Consider the following 14,012-nt stretch of genomic DNA (forward strand, 5'->3'; position numbering starts at 1 on the left):
AGCAAGTTCCCCTCCAGCTGCCTTCACCAGTGCTGTAGTGAATCTCTCCCCACCTCACCTCTGTGCATTGTGACCCAGTGAACTGCCAAGGCTCTGATGAAGCCCAAGTGATGACCAAGTTCTTCAACAAATATCAAGGTAAGTTTTATTTATTTTAAAGGAGAAAAAAACCCCAAACAAACCAACCCAGGATGCAGTGTTTACATGCCTCAGTTTAAATACTCGTGTGGCACACATTTTCATAGCCAAGTGTCTCCTATTGGCTGACACCACACTAGAACATCAGACTGTGATCAGTCACTGTGCAGCTATGAACACAAGTACTGAAGTCAATGGAACTCTTTCCAACTGAAATCCTCTTCTGCTGCCATGGGTTCAGCAAGGTAACACTTTCTACTCACTTCAGAAGAACAAAACACTGTCCTTTCTGAGATGCTTTAGTGCAGATTTTGACTATTTGACGTTTTCCAAATGAGTGGAATTTTAAAAGTAATTGCCCTGTCTTTTAATTTGGACTGGCAAAACCACAAACTGCCTTTGAGATTCCTGAGCATCTACTTGAAGTTTGCACATTTGTTATCTTTGTTCTACTCGATGACACTGCCACAACACACAACTAGAACTGATACAGATCCAGCCAGCATTGCTTTTATCTGTGAAGAGGCTCGTGAGCACAGGTCACCTTGGTGCTTTCACTGGTAGGAGGGTTACACTTCTCTACAAAGGTGTTTTAGCAAAAGTAATCTCTGGCTCCTCTTCAGAAAGCCCTCCTGAAGTCTGTCTTTGGGAAGTTGCTTTCTCTGAGTACATTTTTCCTGGTAAATCCTTGCCAGTGTCAGGCACAGCTTTTAGCTTCTTAGGCTTTTGGTGGTTGGTTTTCACAAATCTGAGCAGGTTAACAATAGCAGCTGGTGTAATCCCAGGGATGCGGCTGACTGCACCGATCTGTGCGTGGAAACAGGAACAAGTTAACCAAGAACAAGTCTACACACTGGAGCTAGTGAGAAATGAGGTCAGAACCCTGAGGATATTCCTTTCCTCGATTCTCCTCACCCTTCGTGTCCCTTGGAAAGACACAGAAAGGTTTTCATTGCTGTTCAACCTTGCTGCAGCCCAGTACCTTACCGTCTGGGGACGACTGGAGTGGAGTTTCTCCCGCACCTCTGCTGAGAGTGATGCATCAATGGCAAAGTAGTCCAGGTCCTCTGGCAGCCGGAGGGCTTCATCACGACGTACTTCTTCTATTTCCTGCTGTTGATTGACTACACACCACTCATAGGCAGCTGTATTGGAAGATCAAGAAAATAAAACAACCAGCCATGGATGTTCAGGTGAAACAGGTCACTCGCAGAAATTCTTCAAAGCTGAATGAGCAAACCCACCAAGATGCTTAAAAGCTCCTCAGGAGCCTGCAGCCTCACAGACTAAAGAGCCTAATTCATGTCAACTTTGGAAGAAGTCATAGCCTTTAATTTGTCACAGGAATTAGGATACAGATTGGCTTTTCCCTCTCGTCCTGGGAAAGGATGGGATGAAAAACCTATGAGTGAACATGAATAACTGATGTCACCTTACAAAGTAAAACACAAGTGCTTGCATAGGACTGTGGCCTATGGTAAAGGGCACATGCTCTGATAATAGTGTTTCATTTCAGTAAGCAGTACTGTGACACACACTGGGATGAAAGGACTGGCTCTCCCCTTAATGAACAGAACATATGCAGGTCCCTCCAAGAGATTGTAATTCTTGCACTCTACCTTCTATTTTCATTCTCTCTGCCAGCTCTCTCCATTGAGCAAGCTTTCCTAGGGGCTCTGGGAAAGCCCTTGCCAGAATGTCCATGTTGGCCTCTGCATACTGGAGGATGTCAAAGGCACTGTGGAGAACAAGTTGGTTTTTATGGTAGGGAAAAAATCACTTGCATAAGGCAGATTTACAGCTGTTCCCAGCTCAAAATTGTAAAGATCTTAGTTTAAGCCAGAGCAACTGCAGAGTTAAGTTCACCTCCCTACTACCTCCTCTCAGAGTACACAAGAGCAGGTCAGCTCTTGAGGAGGGCTCTTTGTGAAAAAAGAACAGTCAGATAGAAGGAACAAGATAAGGGCATAAAGGGGAACCTTGCACACAGTCCGAGTCAGCCAGATCTTAATTACTGATTTAAAACAACAGAAAATATAAGTTGAGATAAAGGCTCAGTAAGGGAATAAAGGCCTTTGTATACAAGAACAGCAACCATCTGACACTAGCCTGAAATCACTTGCTGCTTTATTGAGCTTTCAGCAAAGCTGCAACCCACTGGACACCCTAAATAAGGAGAGCAAGAAGTCACTAGGCCTTGCTATAGGATCTGATGTCAGCACCAGGAAATGTGGCACAGTAAAAAACAACACTGCCCTTGTTCTATAGGCAACCACCAGGTGCCTTCCCCCCGAAGGTGGTAAAGCTGTAATCTTGGAAGTACTGACAGCTTCAGGAAAGATGGACAAGCACTGTGAAACCACCAGCCAGATACACTGAAGAGCAGGTCAGACCAGAAAGCTTCAGCTCTAAACTTCACCTCACGGGCGACCTTCGACTGCTGCTGATGGGAACTTCTGGTGCTAACTGGGACCATTTGGATATGCTGAACTGAAGGGATTTCAGCGTTGCAATTCCATCCTCTAAAGCAGCTCTCATCTTAACTGCCTGTTCGTACCGCTGCTGTGACACACACCCAGCTTCTTCAAAACCTGCAGAGACAGATGGCGTGTAAGACAAAGGTCTACAACCTTTGTAGGCAGGGCTACAAAGGCACTACACTCGCTTCAAGAGCCACCATAATGAAATACCTCTGTGGGTGAGCCTGGCATCGGCGTTGTCAGGCCGGAGGGACATGCGGAACTCCACGCGGCTGGTGAACATCCGGTACGGCTCGCTGGTGCCCAACGTGGTCAGGTCATCAATCAGGACACCAACGTAGCCTTCCGTGCGACTGACCACGAAAGGGGCCTTGCCATGAACCCGCAGGCAAGCATTGATCCCAGCAATCACACCCTAGGCAGACAGGAAAGCGAATGAAAAACATTTATCAGCCTCCCCATGGCTAAAACATCAGCACACCCGCCCTCAAGGACTCCTGTGTCAAACTGCACACTGGAAAAAACAAGACTGTGCTACTAATCTGAGCAGTTTCTTTCTTGCAATACTACAAGTGCCTGAAGGGCTTCTTGGCCCCTGATGACATGACTACAGTCAATTCCATATTTTTTCCATTACATCCACTGCACTGTCTCCATGCTGAAATGTCTGATGGTGCTTCCAATTATTTTTGTTACCACAATCCCAGTACCAGCAACTCTAGATATCAGAAGTAAGAACAGCGAGGCAAGTCTGGAAGTGGGGTGAGCAACAACGGCAAGAGCATCTCAGTAGCACAAGATAGGCCTAGTGGGAATGTGTATCAAAGACAAATGCCATGGCAATGTCACTTTGAGTGCTGAGCACACGTGATCACATTCACCCACCTGAGCTGCAGCTTCTTCATAGCCTGTGGTGCCATTTATCTGGCCTGCAAAGAAGAGGCGCTGCACAAGACGAGACTCGAGAGAAGCAGTCAGCTGACGGGGATCTAAAAAATCATATTGCACCCCATAGCCTAGGACAGAACAAAACAGATCTTATAGGAGGGATTTGGACTGTCCCTATTTACCAACAAAGGCAATCAGTGGCGAAGGATGACTCGGGTTATCAGTTTTCATTTGTAGTTTAAAAGCAAAGAAGGAAAAGCCCTTCCATCCAAGAAAAAAAAAAATTCGTTTCCTAGTTCCCTTGGTTTTTTATGCTCTAAAGAAAAAACGGTTTTCATCAATCGGCAACAAATAAGAAAAATAGATGCAGAACTATTCACTTCCCTCACCTGGCTGTAACATCTTTGCTTTTTCCAAGCCTGGGGTGGATTTGATCACCTGCTCCTGGAGCTCAGGTGGCAGTGTCATTGACATGCCCTGAGGGTAAATGACATTGGACTCCAAGCCTTCGGGCTCCAGCCACACCTGGTGTTGTCTGTTTGGGAAGCGCAGAGTCTTTGCTTCAAGAGAAGGACAGTACCTGCAGCAGTAAATAGCCATAAGCACCACGGGACATGGAGAAAGAGTAACTTTTCAAAAGCAAAGCAGGGGAGACCTAAGGTTTCAGACAGATTGTCAGCTCATGCCATTGACAGCACTGCATGATGCCACACACTTACCGTGGGCCCCTCGTTGTCTCCCTTACGTGGTTGTTGAGGTGGAGGTTATCATGGATAATTTGCTGGGCTTTCAGGGTAGTGCGGGTCAGGTAACACGACAGCTGATCTTCTGGCTGGAAGAGGCCAAAGCTCACTTTTAAATTAATCCAGTCACAACACTGTACTTTGACTGAACAACTCTGTTTGAGGATCTCCAAGCTCTTTCCCGTGACAGTTGCCTCTCATTTCCTGGAGAGCTGCTAATGCTGTCATAGCCACTGTACAGCTAGACCACAAGCAATCAGAAAGCTTTAGCAACATGCCCCAAACCAGACCAAGAACAGAACTTGCAAGCCAAGGATTCAAATCCTACTCTACACAGTGCACTCCTGGTTTCAGGATGGATATCCTTTAAACAAATACATTATATCACAGTATTCAAATTAACCACAGGAATTCAATGCTCTGAAGTAAGAGAACTAAGCGCTGAATCTACAGCTAACAGCCAATTAAAAAGTTATTGAAGAAAAAAGAAATTTCTCAAAACCCAGAAAATTACATGGAAAATTCAAGGTCTGGAAAAAAGAGACCACCATATAAAGTACTTCACTGATTTTCCTGAAAAAGAGTCAGTCAAATCACATTCAAACTAGTAATAATGTTGCATCTCAGCTCCTTAAACCTCTTCTGCACATACCAAGGACTTCAAGGAATATTACTTTCATCCCCAATCCATTATTGCAATTCCTACACACTCTGAGGCAAATTAAGGCTTGATACTTAATTTTGTGCTGTTTAATGACATTGTTTAAGAATGCCATCCATTCTCCAAGATTTTCTTTGGAAAATTTATTTTCTTCTAGTTCTAAGTTACTGCTAACATGCCACCCTTGAGGTCTGTGGATAACTCCATCCTTCCTCTTGCCTAGTCAACACTGTTAATGGTCTCCAATTTCAACATTTAAATCTTATTCCAGAATTGGGGTAAATTAAATCCAGTATCTCTACAATATAGGTCTAACACTGGAAGTATTTTGTAAGCCACCCAGGTAATGAAGACTACTACTAACAATGCTATATTTCACACCATTCTGACTCTAAAAGTAAAGAAAGTTTGGTTCTCAAAGTGACAAGTGGGAGAAAAAGGGCACTTGGCTTTCAGAAGAGAACAAAATTTCTCCTTTTGCATTGAAAGTCCTCAGAGTTTCTGAGGACTCATCCTGAAAACAGCCCAGCTCCCTCTCCCATCCATCAACTCTCTGGCTGATTCTGTGCATTCCTGGAAATGCTCCTCCCCTACCCACCCGGTCCTATGTGCATCTGCTGTCTGCTGCCCTACCTTTATCCACACGGACTTGCTGAGGAAGCTGAAGGGCACTGGAGGATTGTCAGCTGGACGTTCCTCCAGACCACTGAAGTCAATGGTGTCTTTGGCAAGTCGGGGGGGTGTGCCAGTCTTCAGCCTGCCCACAGCAAACCCCAGTCTCTCCAGAGTCTGAGCCAGCCCAATGGCTGGCTGGTCCCCGAGACGTCCAGCCGGGTGTGCCTCCAGTCCGATGAGGACCATACCCCTCAGAAAGGTACCAGTGGTCAGGATAACACTGCCAGCATGCACGGTGCTCCCATCCCCTGAAACAGCAGGTTTTCTGAGATTAAGGTATTTTAGTATCAGCAAAGCCCTGGTAAGCTGGTGCTTCTGACTAGCAGCATTCACTGAGGGTTCACCCATCTTTTGTTATTTAACCAAATCAGCATTTCAATAATAAATGCAATAAGCTGCATATAATTATTCCTATATTTTTCTTGTTCCTAAGCAAGTCACCCCTAACACACCCGGGGAAAAATTCCTATCCAGCCCTTTATTTTAGGAGGCTTGCTTATTAGTAAAGCAAGAGGTCACAGCAAGAACTAGTGAAGCATGAGTCTCCTAGTAATAAGCCACCACTGCCCTTTAATGTTTTTGGCAGCACTGGCCACTTACCAAATAAAATCTCAAAACACAGCATGGAATTCAGTGTCACTAACCTGCAGAAAATTAAATTCCCAATATCCTGTCAATCCAGCTATGCTTTTCATTGCACTACACACACTAACCTAGTTTCACTCACACTATCAGCTAAATCACCTCTTTCATCTAATTCAGCTTCTGCTCTGATGAATCAGAAATGTTTACTCCAAAGGCTGCTCTTAGTGTACAGCAACTGCAGGAGCTCGTGGAATTGCTAGCACATACCAAGAACAACTCCTGTGACTTGGCATTTCCCAGGATGATCTGGTTCTGGCTCTGTCAAGACAAGATCCTCCACAGATGCCTCATGAACTGTCAGCAGTGGTGTGTTGAGGATTTCTTTCTGTTATGAAAGGAGTTACTGCAAAAATCTAGTAAGTTATGAGGCATATGAGCAGCGCCAAACCCCTGCTGAATTCCCAAACAGCTATCACCCTCTTTCCTTGTCCATTCTTACCCAGTCACTTGGCCATCACCTGGTTACTGTATTGTCCTAATCTATCAAGCAGAACTTTCATTCATGGATAAGAGTTTAAGCTCAAAAGTAACTATTTAGTCATGAAGCCTGATATGCAAAAAAATGCTGGAGAATTTTTAAGACTATGCTGAGCACCAACAACTTACACTTCATTAAAGTACCAAACAGAAAGGTGTCTCGATTTGGCAGGGAAAATATAAAGAAAAAAAAAAACCCTACCAAGATCCTCTGTAATTGATCCTAATACTTCATATTTAAGTAATTCATTCCAACACTTCAACCCACAAACACACATACTGAAACCCCTTGGAAGTAAAACAGGTGTTTTTTAAATTGGTCAGTTGCATTAACAGGAGCTGCAATTTTTACCAGCCTGTGTATAGATAACCCTCCACATTGCTGATCTAACAACAGGGTAAATCTCAGCGCCACTCGCACTCCCGTTCCCAGGCTGAAGCCCTCCAACCTCTCCCGGGCCGCAGCCGGGGAAGGCAGGTGCCGCCTGCCCCAGGCGCTGCGGAAGGCAGAGCCCGTCCGGCCCCACCGCCTTCACCACCACCCTCACCCTCCACCCCGCCCCGGAGCAAGGGCACCGTCCTGCCGCTGCACAGCGCCGGCCCGACCGGCCCCAGCCCCGGCCCCGGCCGCCCGCACCTGCATGTTCTCCTTGTAGAGACCCCGATCGATCTGGGCGCGGAGGCCCCACACGGCCGGGCCCTTGCAGCGGTTCAGCACCTTGTAGTGTACGCCGGAGCGGTCGCAGACGCGGCCACACAGCCCGTCCAACGCGTCCACCTCTCGCATGAGATGCCCTTTCCCGATGCCGCCGAAGGAGGGGTTGCAGGACATCTCCCCTAGGCACAGGACACACCGACACCCCTTACCACCACCGCTGCCCGCAGCCTCCCCAACCTCCCCGGCTTCGCACCGCTTCCCACACCGGGGAGGCCCGAAGCGCCCGCGGGAAACGGGCCGAGCCCGGACCGGCCGGCAGCGGGAGGCCGTACCGGCACCCCGCGGTACCTGCCCCGCTCCGCCCGCTGTCAAGCCCGGCCCCGCTCCGCCCCCCCCCCCGCGGTACCGATGGTGCCGATCTTGTGCGTGAGCAGCAGCGTGCGCGCCCCGCCGCGAGCGGCGGCGGCGGCAGCCTCAGTCCCCGCATGGCCGCCACCGATTACCACCACCTCGTAGCGCGGGCCCGCCGCCGCCGCCCCGGCCTCGCTGCCCGCCCGGCGGTGCCCCGAGCACGGCGCACAGGGCAGCGCCAGGCGGCGCCAGCGACTGCGGAGCAACATGGCGGCAGCGACGGCCCGGGCGGCGGAAACTGGAGGCGGGAACGCTGCCGGGTTCGCCTGCTCAAGGGCGGGAGAGGCGGAGCCGTTTGCTCTTGGGGGGCGGCAGCGGCGGAGCCTGACGTTCCCCGCCTCTCTTGGTGAGGAGCGGGACCAGAGGGCGGTGCCTGCTGCCCAGGGGCTGGCCCGCAGCTCCGCTAGGGGCGAGTGCCGGGTTCACCGGCAGGTGAGGCCTCGCCGGGGCGGGAAAACGCTCCCAGGAGATTGGATGGAGACGTGCGGCCCCGCCCCGGGATGGGATGGCCCGGCCCGGCCCACTGGACGCGTTCGGAGATTTCCCGCTCCCGGGCTGTCGGGCAGAGGGAGGCAGAGACGTTCGGTAGATGGGAGCGCGGGCGGCTCGGACCCGCAGCCGGCAAGCGTTTCGTTTCCTCGACTGAAGCGCTGCGCCTGGAAGAGGAACTTGCTTGAGGCGAGGGGCGGAAATCCCCCTCCTGCGGGACCCCGCTCGCCGACCTGAGAGGGCGGAGAGGCAGCGGAGGCCATGAACGGCGCCGGCGGCAGAAAGGAGCGGGGCAGGCGGGGATCGCGGCCCGCCGCCCCGCGGGGCCGGGGGGCGGCGAGGGGAGCAGCCCGCAGCTCTTCGCGGGGCCGCGGCCGGGGCGGCGCCGCGACCACCAAGGCGCCGCAGAGGGACGGATCCGTCGCCCGACGTGGCCGCCCGGCTCGGCCAGCCTCCATCGTTCGGAGCCTGCCGGCGGAACCGGCACCGTGCGGCGAGGAGGCGCCGTCGGCTTCTCGGAGCAGGGCAGCAGCTGCTAGAACGCCGGCGACGCGGAAACGAACGACGTTGCCTGACGGGGCGGTCGCGGCTCCCGTGTCCACCCGCCGCCCCCCCCCAGCAGCAGCGGGCGGCCTGAGGCTCCGGGAGGTGCTGTCGCGGCTCACCCTGGGCCGCCAGGACGTGTCCGAGGCGTCGGGGCTAGTGAACCAAGTCGTCTCGCATCTGATCCAGGCCATCCGGAGCACGAACTGCAGCTTCAGCTCCATCGACATCCTAGGCGCCGGCAGCTACTACGAGCGCGTCAAGGTGGGTGAGGGGGGAGCTGCCCTCCTGCCGAGCCAGCCGGAGGATTCCAGTGGGCGGGACGCATCCCGGGGACCAGGGCGGATCCGGCAGGTGCCCCAGCGCAGGCGGGTGACTGCAGGGCGGCGAGGGCGGGGCAGGTGCATTTTTTCTTGCAACCGATTTCTGCGTGCAACAGTATGAGTACGTGAGTTATGCATTACTTGGAACAGCTTAAGAATCTTAAAAGCCTCAGTAAGTTGGAAAGCTGGGAAATGAGCTGCTACCAGGAAATTGCTTCTCCACTCAAATGCACTTCGATCGTGTAACATGAGCTTGTTTCTGTGGCCTTGTATTTAACACCAGACAGGAAAAGTACACCGAGGCAGCTGTAGGTAAAACCACAACTGGTGTAAAAGCCTTAAAATAATAAAACCTAAGTTGCACATTGACTGTTTTATTGTTGTACTTTGCAGATATCTGAACCAGATGAGTTTGACATCATGCTTGTAATGCCTGTCTCGAGACTTCAGCTGGAGGCAAGTGATGATACTGGAGCCTATTATTATGCATCATTCAAAAGAAATCCAAAAGAAAAGTATTTGTTGAAGTTTTTAGATGAAGATGGCAAATTATCAGCCTTTAAAATCATTCAAGCACTACGAGATATTATTAAACGAGAAGTAAAAAACATCAAAGGTAGGTACTGAGAAAACAAGCTTCACCTATCTGCTAAAAATCCAGTTACATTTTATAAATGCATTGCCCTCTTGCTAATTAAACAATGTTTTTCCTCCCCAGTCAACTGTCTCTTAGTGGCATTGTAGCTGTTACTGCAACCCCTCCTGTCTCCAGTATCTCAAATTTGCTCAAGGATCACCACAAATGCCTCAGAACTGCTCATACTATTTGAAAAACCCACTGCTCCACTAAGCAATCCTCTTTCCATAAGGAAATACTAAGGGTTCTGTCAGAGGCTTGATACTTCCCACACAGCATATGTATTTTAAATCTATCTGCCATATACAAAGAGCCATTTTCTGAACTGTTGCAGAAGGCAGTGATCTATATAGGAACCATATCTTTCACCAAAACATTCAGGAACATTGTTGCCAAATCTCTTGTCTGTTTTCAACAGCAAAGCAGTCCTCTGGAAAATATTACTGTATTTCTGATTCTGTAGACATAAAATCAAGCAAACACAGGAGCTGAAGAAGAGTGTTTCTTATTTCACTGAACTCTTCCGCAGACTGCCTTAATGTTTTACTTAAAATCTATATTCTGTAAAATAAAAAGCCAGTGACTGAACCCAGGTATTTCTTTTGATTGATTATAAATTCAGCATAAGTAAAAACCTTTAATGTTCTTCATAAAGAATTCTTGTAATACATAAATGTATAAAAATATTTTTCTTCTTTGTATCTAGATGTGGAAGTAACTGTGAAAAGGAAAAAGGCTGGAAGCCCTGCAATAACTCTTCTGATCAAAAATCCTCCAGCAGAAATATCAGTGGACATCATCTTGGCTTTGAAAGTTCAGCAAAGCTGGCCACCCAGCACACAGGATGGCCTCAAAATTGAACAGTGGCTGGGAAGAAAAGTCAGAACAAAGTTCAGAAATGAACCACTCTATCTAGTAGCCAAACAAAACAAAAAAGAAAAGGTTCTAAGAGGTACTTCAAATACAGACAATACGTCTAAGTTATGAAATATCTTCCCTACAACTTGATCACTTACAAGTGCTATAAAAAGGGTATCCAGACTCTGTTCTGCTTTTGAGGTACAGACCTTTATCCTGGATATACCTACATCAAGGACAATCAAAACTACTCTTTAAAACATCAGATTTTTGACACTGCTTTCCTGTACTGAAATCTCAGGACAAAACTGCTCTGTCAGGCTATATACTAACTATTCCTAAGAGTATGACACTAAATCTACTGAGTTACACACTGATATGGGCCTCTCATGTGCCTGTGCTGTACTTAACAGCAACATCCACTACTTTGCTTTATGAAAAAAAGAGATCTAAAAAAAAGGCAGGGAACCCACTTGTAGGTGGGACTGTATACAAAAGTTACCTATTTCTGCATAAGTAAACTGTAATTCTCTAGCAAGATAGATACATTATTTCTCATTGAATTCAAGTATAGCTACATTTTTTCCTCCAGATCACTATCATACCAAGCCTATCCTAGCTTGGAGAAACATCCCAACTTTTCATTTCATTATGAGAACCAATTATATTAGCAAAGAGTTCAGGCAATCTGTTATTTTATTCTATTTTTTAAATTAGCATGCCCATCTTAACACTAAAGAAATGATTACTGCTCTACTGGGCAGACAAGTCTTAACTTATGCAAGGAAGACAAAAATGATTGCTGGTGTTTTAAAAGCATGGTTGAACTATGTTCATCATTGTTTACAGAAACATGAGAAGAAAAACAAATACTTCAGAATAGCTGCCTTACCTGAGACAAAGTCACAGAGAAACTGAAATTAAAAAATATTCACCATTGGTTAAAAATCAGAATGATAACACAGTAAGGCTAATACAGATCAAAAATTCTGAAGGTAGATTTCTATGAATAGTGTAATTTCCCAAATCATGTTCAACAAATGCAGTGAAGTTCAGAATTAATTTTAAAGTAAATCATATAATCCCTAAGAATATAGTTAAACCACCCAGTTAACTATGCCCTGGAAAAGGGCAGATTTAGATTAGCAAGAAATTCTTTAGTGTGAGACTTGTGAAACATTGGAACAGGTTGCCCAGAGAAGCTGTGGATGCCTCCTGCCTGGAAGTGTTCAAGGCTGGGATGGATGATCAACCTGATTGAGCTGACCTAGATGACCTTTAGGGTCCCTTCTAACCCAAACCATTCTGTGATTCTATGGTAATAACATTCTTATTGTCTTTGGGTGGAGCAGCTGGGGGAATTAAGGAGGAATTAACTGTCACCTTTTTGTTTGTGGGGTTTTTTTTGTTTTGTTTTTTTAAGTCCACAGAAACTGCCAATATTGAAGATTAAGTCACTCATAAAGTGTGTCTTTTTCTAGTTACAGACATTGGTACTTACTGCTCTGTAACAATTTAACAATCTTGTACTCAACTTCAGGAAACACCTGGAGACTCTCTTTCTCTCATATCGAGAAGGCCATGATGAACAACCACGGCAACTCAAAGACATGTTGTGAATCTGATGGACCAAAGTGTTGTAGGTTGGTATTTCACATGACTATATTACTAACTTGAAGCTTGTGTGACCCAGGCTAGCACTGTCTAGTCTTAGAATCTAAGAATATGATCTAAGGCTAATTATTCATAATAGGGAGCAAGAATAAGGCTTTTAGGCATCATTGTACAACATTGCATGTCCTTACTGAACATCTGCCTTGCATTTACTCAGAGGTTGAGAGGTGGAAACAAATTACACTCCAGACTTGCCTTAGAAAGCAAAAAGATGTGATTGTTAAATAATCTTTCCCAAACTCAGTCCTGCTTAGAAGAACCATCTTAAAAGTCTGATGACTCAGCTTTCTGAGCTTTAAGAGAAAAGTTACACTTTGTATCAAGGCAATTTCTAAAACAGTGTTGAGAAAAGAACTGCTGGATGGGGTCAGGATGAAGAAATCTGATTTTTCACTCCAGTGTCTTCCACAGCTCTTCAAAGAGAACAAAAACTGCATGAGGTACAGAGTCTCCTTCATGGCAAACCAACTTGTTAGTTTACTTAACTACCTCTTGTACTGAATTAAGAAAGTCACAAGAGAATGAATACATAATAACATCTTTGCTTTATGAGTATTATCAGAAATTGTATGCCTCTACCTAGCAGAGTATTAAACTGTATGTATCTCTTTCCCTTGTGGTGTGCCCACAGAAGGCAGTGCCATTCCCTTCAGGGTAACTCCAGGCCAGAAGGGCAGCTTTCATCTTAAGCAGTGCTCCCAAGTTCATGTTACGCGGGAAGGATCTGCAGCTGGGACACTGTACAGTGTAAGCACACTGCTGACCCCCACTTCAGATTTCTGTGTTGCTGTGGCTGCCAGTGGAAGTAGTGCATGCAAAAAAAATGTTGTTTAAAGTAGAAATCCTCCAATGCTAGAATCTGAATTCCTATGCTGTAAATTCAAGGATTATCTAGCCTGCTGCTGCACTTATTTTAGATTTTCTTCAAAATTTCATGAAGAATATTACTGTGTTAGAGTCAGAACATTTCCTTGCTTTCACAAATAATGTATATTTAAATATCTAAAATATATATTTAGTACAGACTATGTAGAAAGTGCTTACTACATTCTTACTTATTTAACAGGAAAGGTTGCCTTAAGCTTCTGAAGTATCTCCTAGAGCGACTTAAAATGAAATATCCAAAGGAACTGGAAAAAATCTGTTCATTTCATGTCAAAACTGCTTTTTTCCACTCCTGTGTCACGTGGCCAAATGACACAGACTGGTGCTCGGGAGACCTGGATCACTGCTTTCAGAAATACCTGGGATATTTTCTGGATTGCCTGCAAAAGTCTCATCTGCCACACTTTTTTATTCCCCAATACAATTTGCTCAGCGTGGAAGATAAAGCGAGCAGCGATTTCCTTTCAAGACAAATAAACTTCCAATTGAACAATGGATTCCCAGTATTTCAGGAGAGGTGTTAAATGCACTGTTTACAGTGACTCTCACCATATAGATTTACAGGATTACAACTGCAAGTTCTGCACCTTAAGTTACTCTTCGGAGTACTTTTGTAGTCTGGTACTACAAATAAGAAAATCAAGAACACTAACAGAAAATTGTATTTTTCGGTCATACTGATTAACTGTAACTCTTAAAAAAAACAACCAAAAAAAAACTGAGGATGTTTTAAATAATATTTATCATCCCTATCAAAAGGTAGATGTCACCTGCAAAGTATCTTTAAGGTATTGCTAAGAACATATAGAAGAATTTGCAATGGGTAA

At 46.4% G+C, this 14,012-nt stretch overlaps 2 protein-coding genes across 6 annotated transcripts; one reads left to right on the forward strand and one right to left on the reverse strand.

Annotated features, from left to right (window-relative positions):
- Positions 1 to 133: 133 nt before the first annotated feature.
- On the reverse strand, positions 134 to 7,951 carry MTO1 (mitochondrial tRNA translation optimization 1). 5 transcript variants are annotated; one of them, XM_030447893.1, is made up of 12 exons: positions 7,772 to 7,951; positions 7,345 to 7,544; positions 6,438 to 6,555; positions 5,544 to 5,833; positions 4,226 to 4,338; positions 3,896 to 4,086; positions 3,504 to 3,634; positions 2,829 to 3,033; positions 2,558 to 2,729; positions 1,758 to 1,876; positions 1,126 to 1,283; positions 134 to 945 (listed from the first exon to the last, which is right to left on the reverse strand). In XM_030447893.1, exons 2-12 carry the CDS (start codon positions 7,537 to 7,539, stop codon positions 718 to 720), a joined length of 1,920 nt encoding a protein of 639 aa, XP_030303753.1. In that variant the 5' UTR covers positions 7,540 to 7,544; positions 7,772 to 7,951; the 3' UTR covers positions 134 to 717. The 5 variants fall into 5 exon arrangements, with proteins under 5 accessions (XP_030303753.1, XP_030303755.1, XP_030303754.1 ...); XM_030447895.1 differs by lacking the exon at positions 7,772 to 7,951 and having other exon boundaries at positions 6,438 to 6,524; positions 7,345 to 7,426; XM_030447894.1 differs by lacking the exon at positions 7,772 to 7,951 and having other exon boundaries at positions 6,438 to 6,573; positions 7,345 to 7,409.
- Positions 7,952 to 8,263: 312 nt separating this feature from the next.
- CGAS (cyclic GMP-AMP synthase) lies at positions 8,264 to 13,741 on the forward strand. Its single transcript, XM_030447946.1, has 5 exons — positions 8,264 to 9,072; positions 9,525 to 9,747; positions 10,475 to 10,720; positions 12,167 to 12,269; positions 13,367 to 13,741. Exons 1-5 carry the CDS (start codon positions 8,527 to 8,529, stop codon positions 13,707 to 13,709), a joined length of 1,461 nt encoding a protein of 486 aa, XP_030303806.1. The 5' UTR covers positions 8,264 to 8,526; the 3' UTR covers positions 13,710 to 13,741.
- Positions 13,742 to 14,012: the final 271 nt, after the last annotated feature.

Source organism: Calypte anna, chromosome 3, assembly GCF_003957555.1.
Source record: "Calypte anna isolate BGI_N300 chromosome 3, bCalAnn1_v1.p, whole genome shotgun sequence".
Taxonomy (NCBI): domain Eukaryota; kingdom Metazoa; phylum Chordata; class Aves; order Apodiformes; family Trochilidae; genus Calypte; species Calypte anna.

Excerpts from the sequence above, each read along its gene's own strand:
- MTO1 (XM_030447893.1), bottom strand. The coding sequence starts at position 7,539 with ATGTCCTGCAACCCCTCCTTCGGCGGCATCGGGAAAGGGCATCTCATG. Across the intron at positions 5,834-6,437 it reads AGTCACAGGAGTTGTTCTTG|GGGATGGGAGCACCGTGCAT; the intron begins GTATGTGCTAGC and ends CTGCTGTTTCAG. Across the intron at positions 2,730-2,828 it reads TGCCAGGCTCACCCACAGAG|GTTTTGAAGAAGCTGGGTGT; the intron begins GTATTTCATTAT and ends CTGTCTCTGCAG.
- CGAS (XM_030447946.1), top strand. The coding sequence starts at position 8,527 with ATGAACGGCGCCGGCGGCAGAAAGGAGCGGGGCAGGCGGGGATCGCGG. Across the intron at positions 9,748-10,474 it reads AGAAGTAAAAAACATCAAAG|ATGTGGAAGTAACTGTGAAA; the intron begins GTAGGTACTGAG and ends CTTTGTATCTAG. Across the intron at positions 10,721-12,166 it reads AAAAGAAAAGGTTCTAAGAG|GAAACACCTGGAGACTCTCT; the intron begins GTACTTCAAATA and ends ACTCAACTTCAG.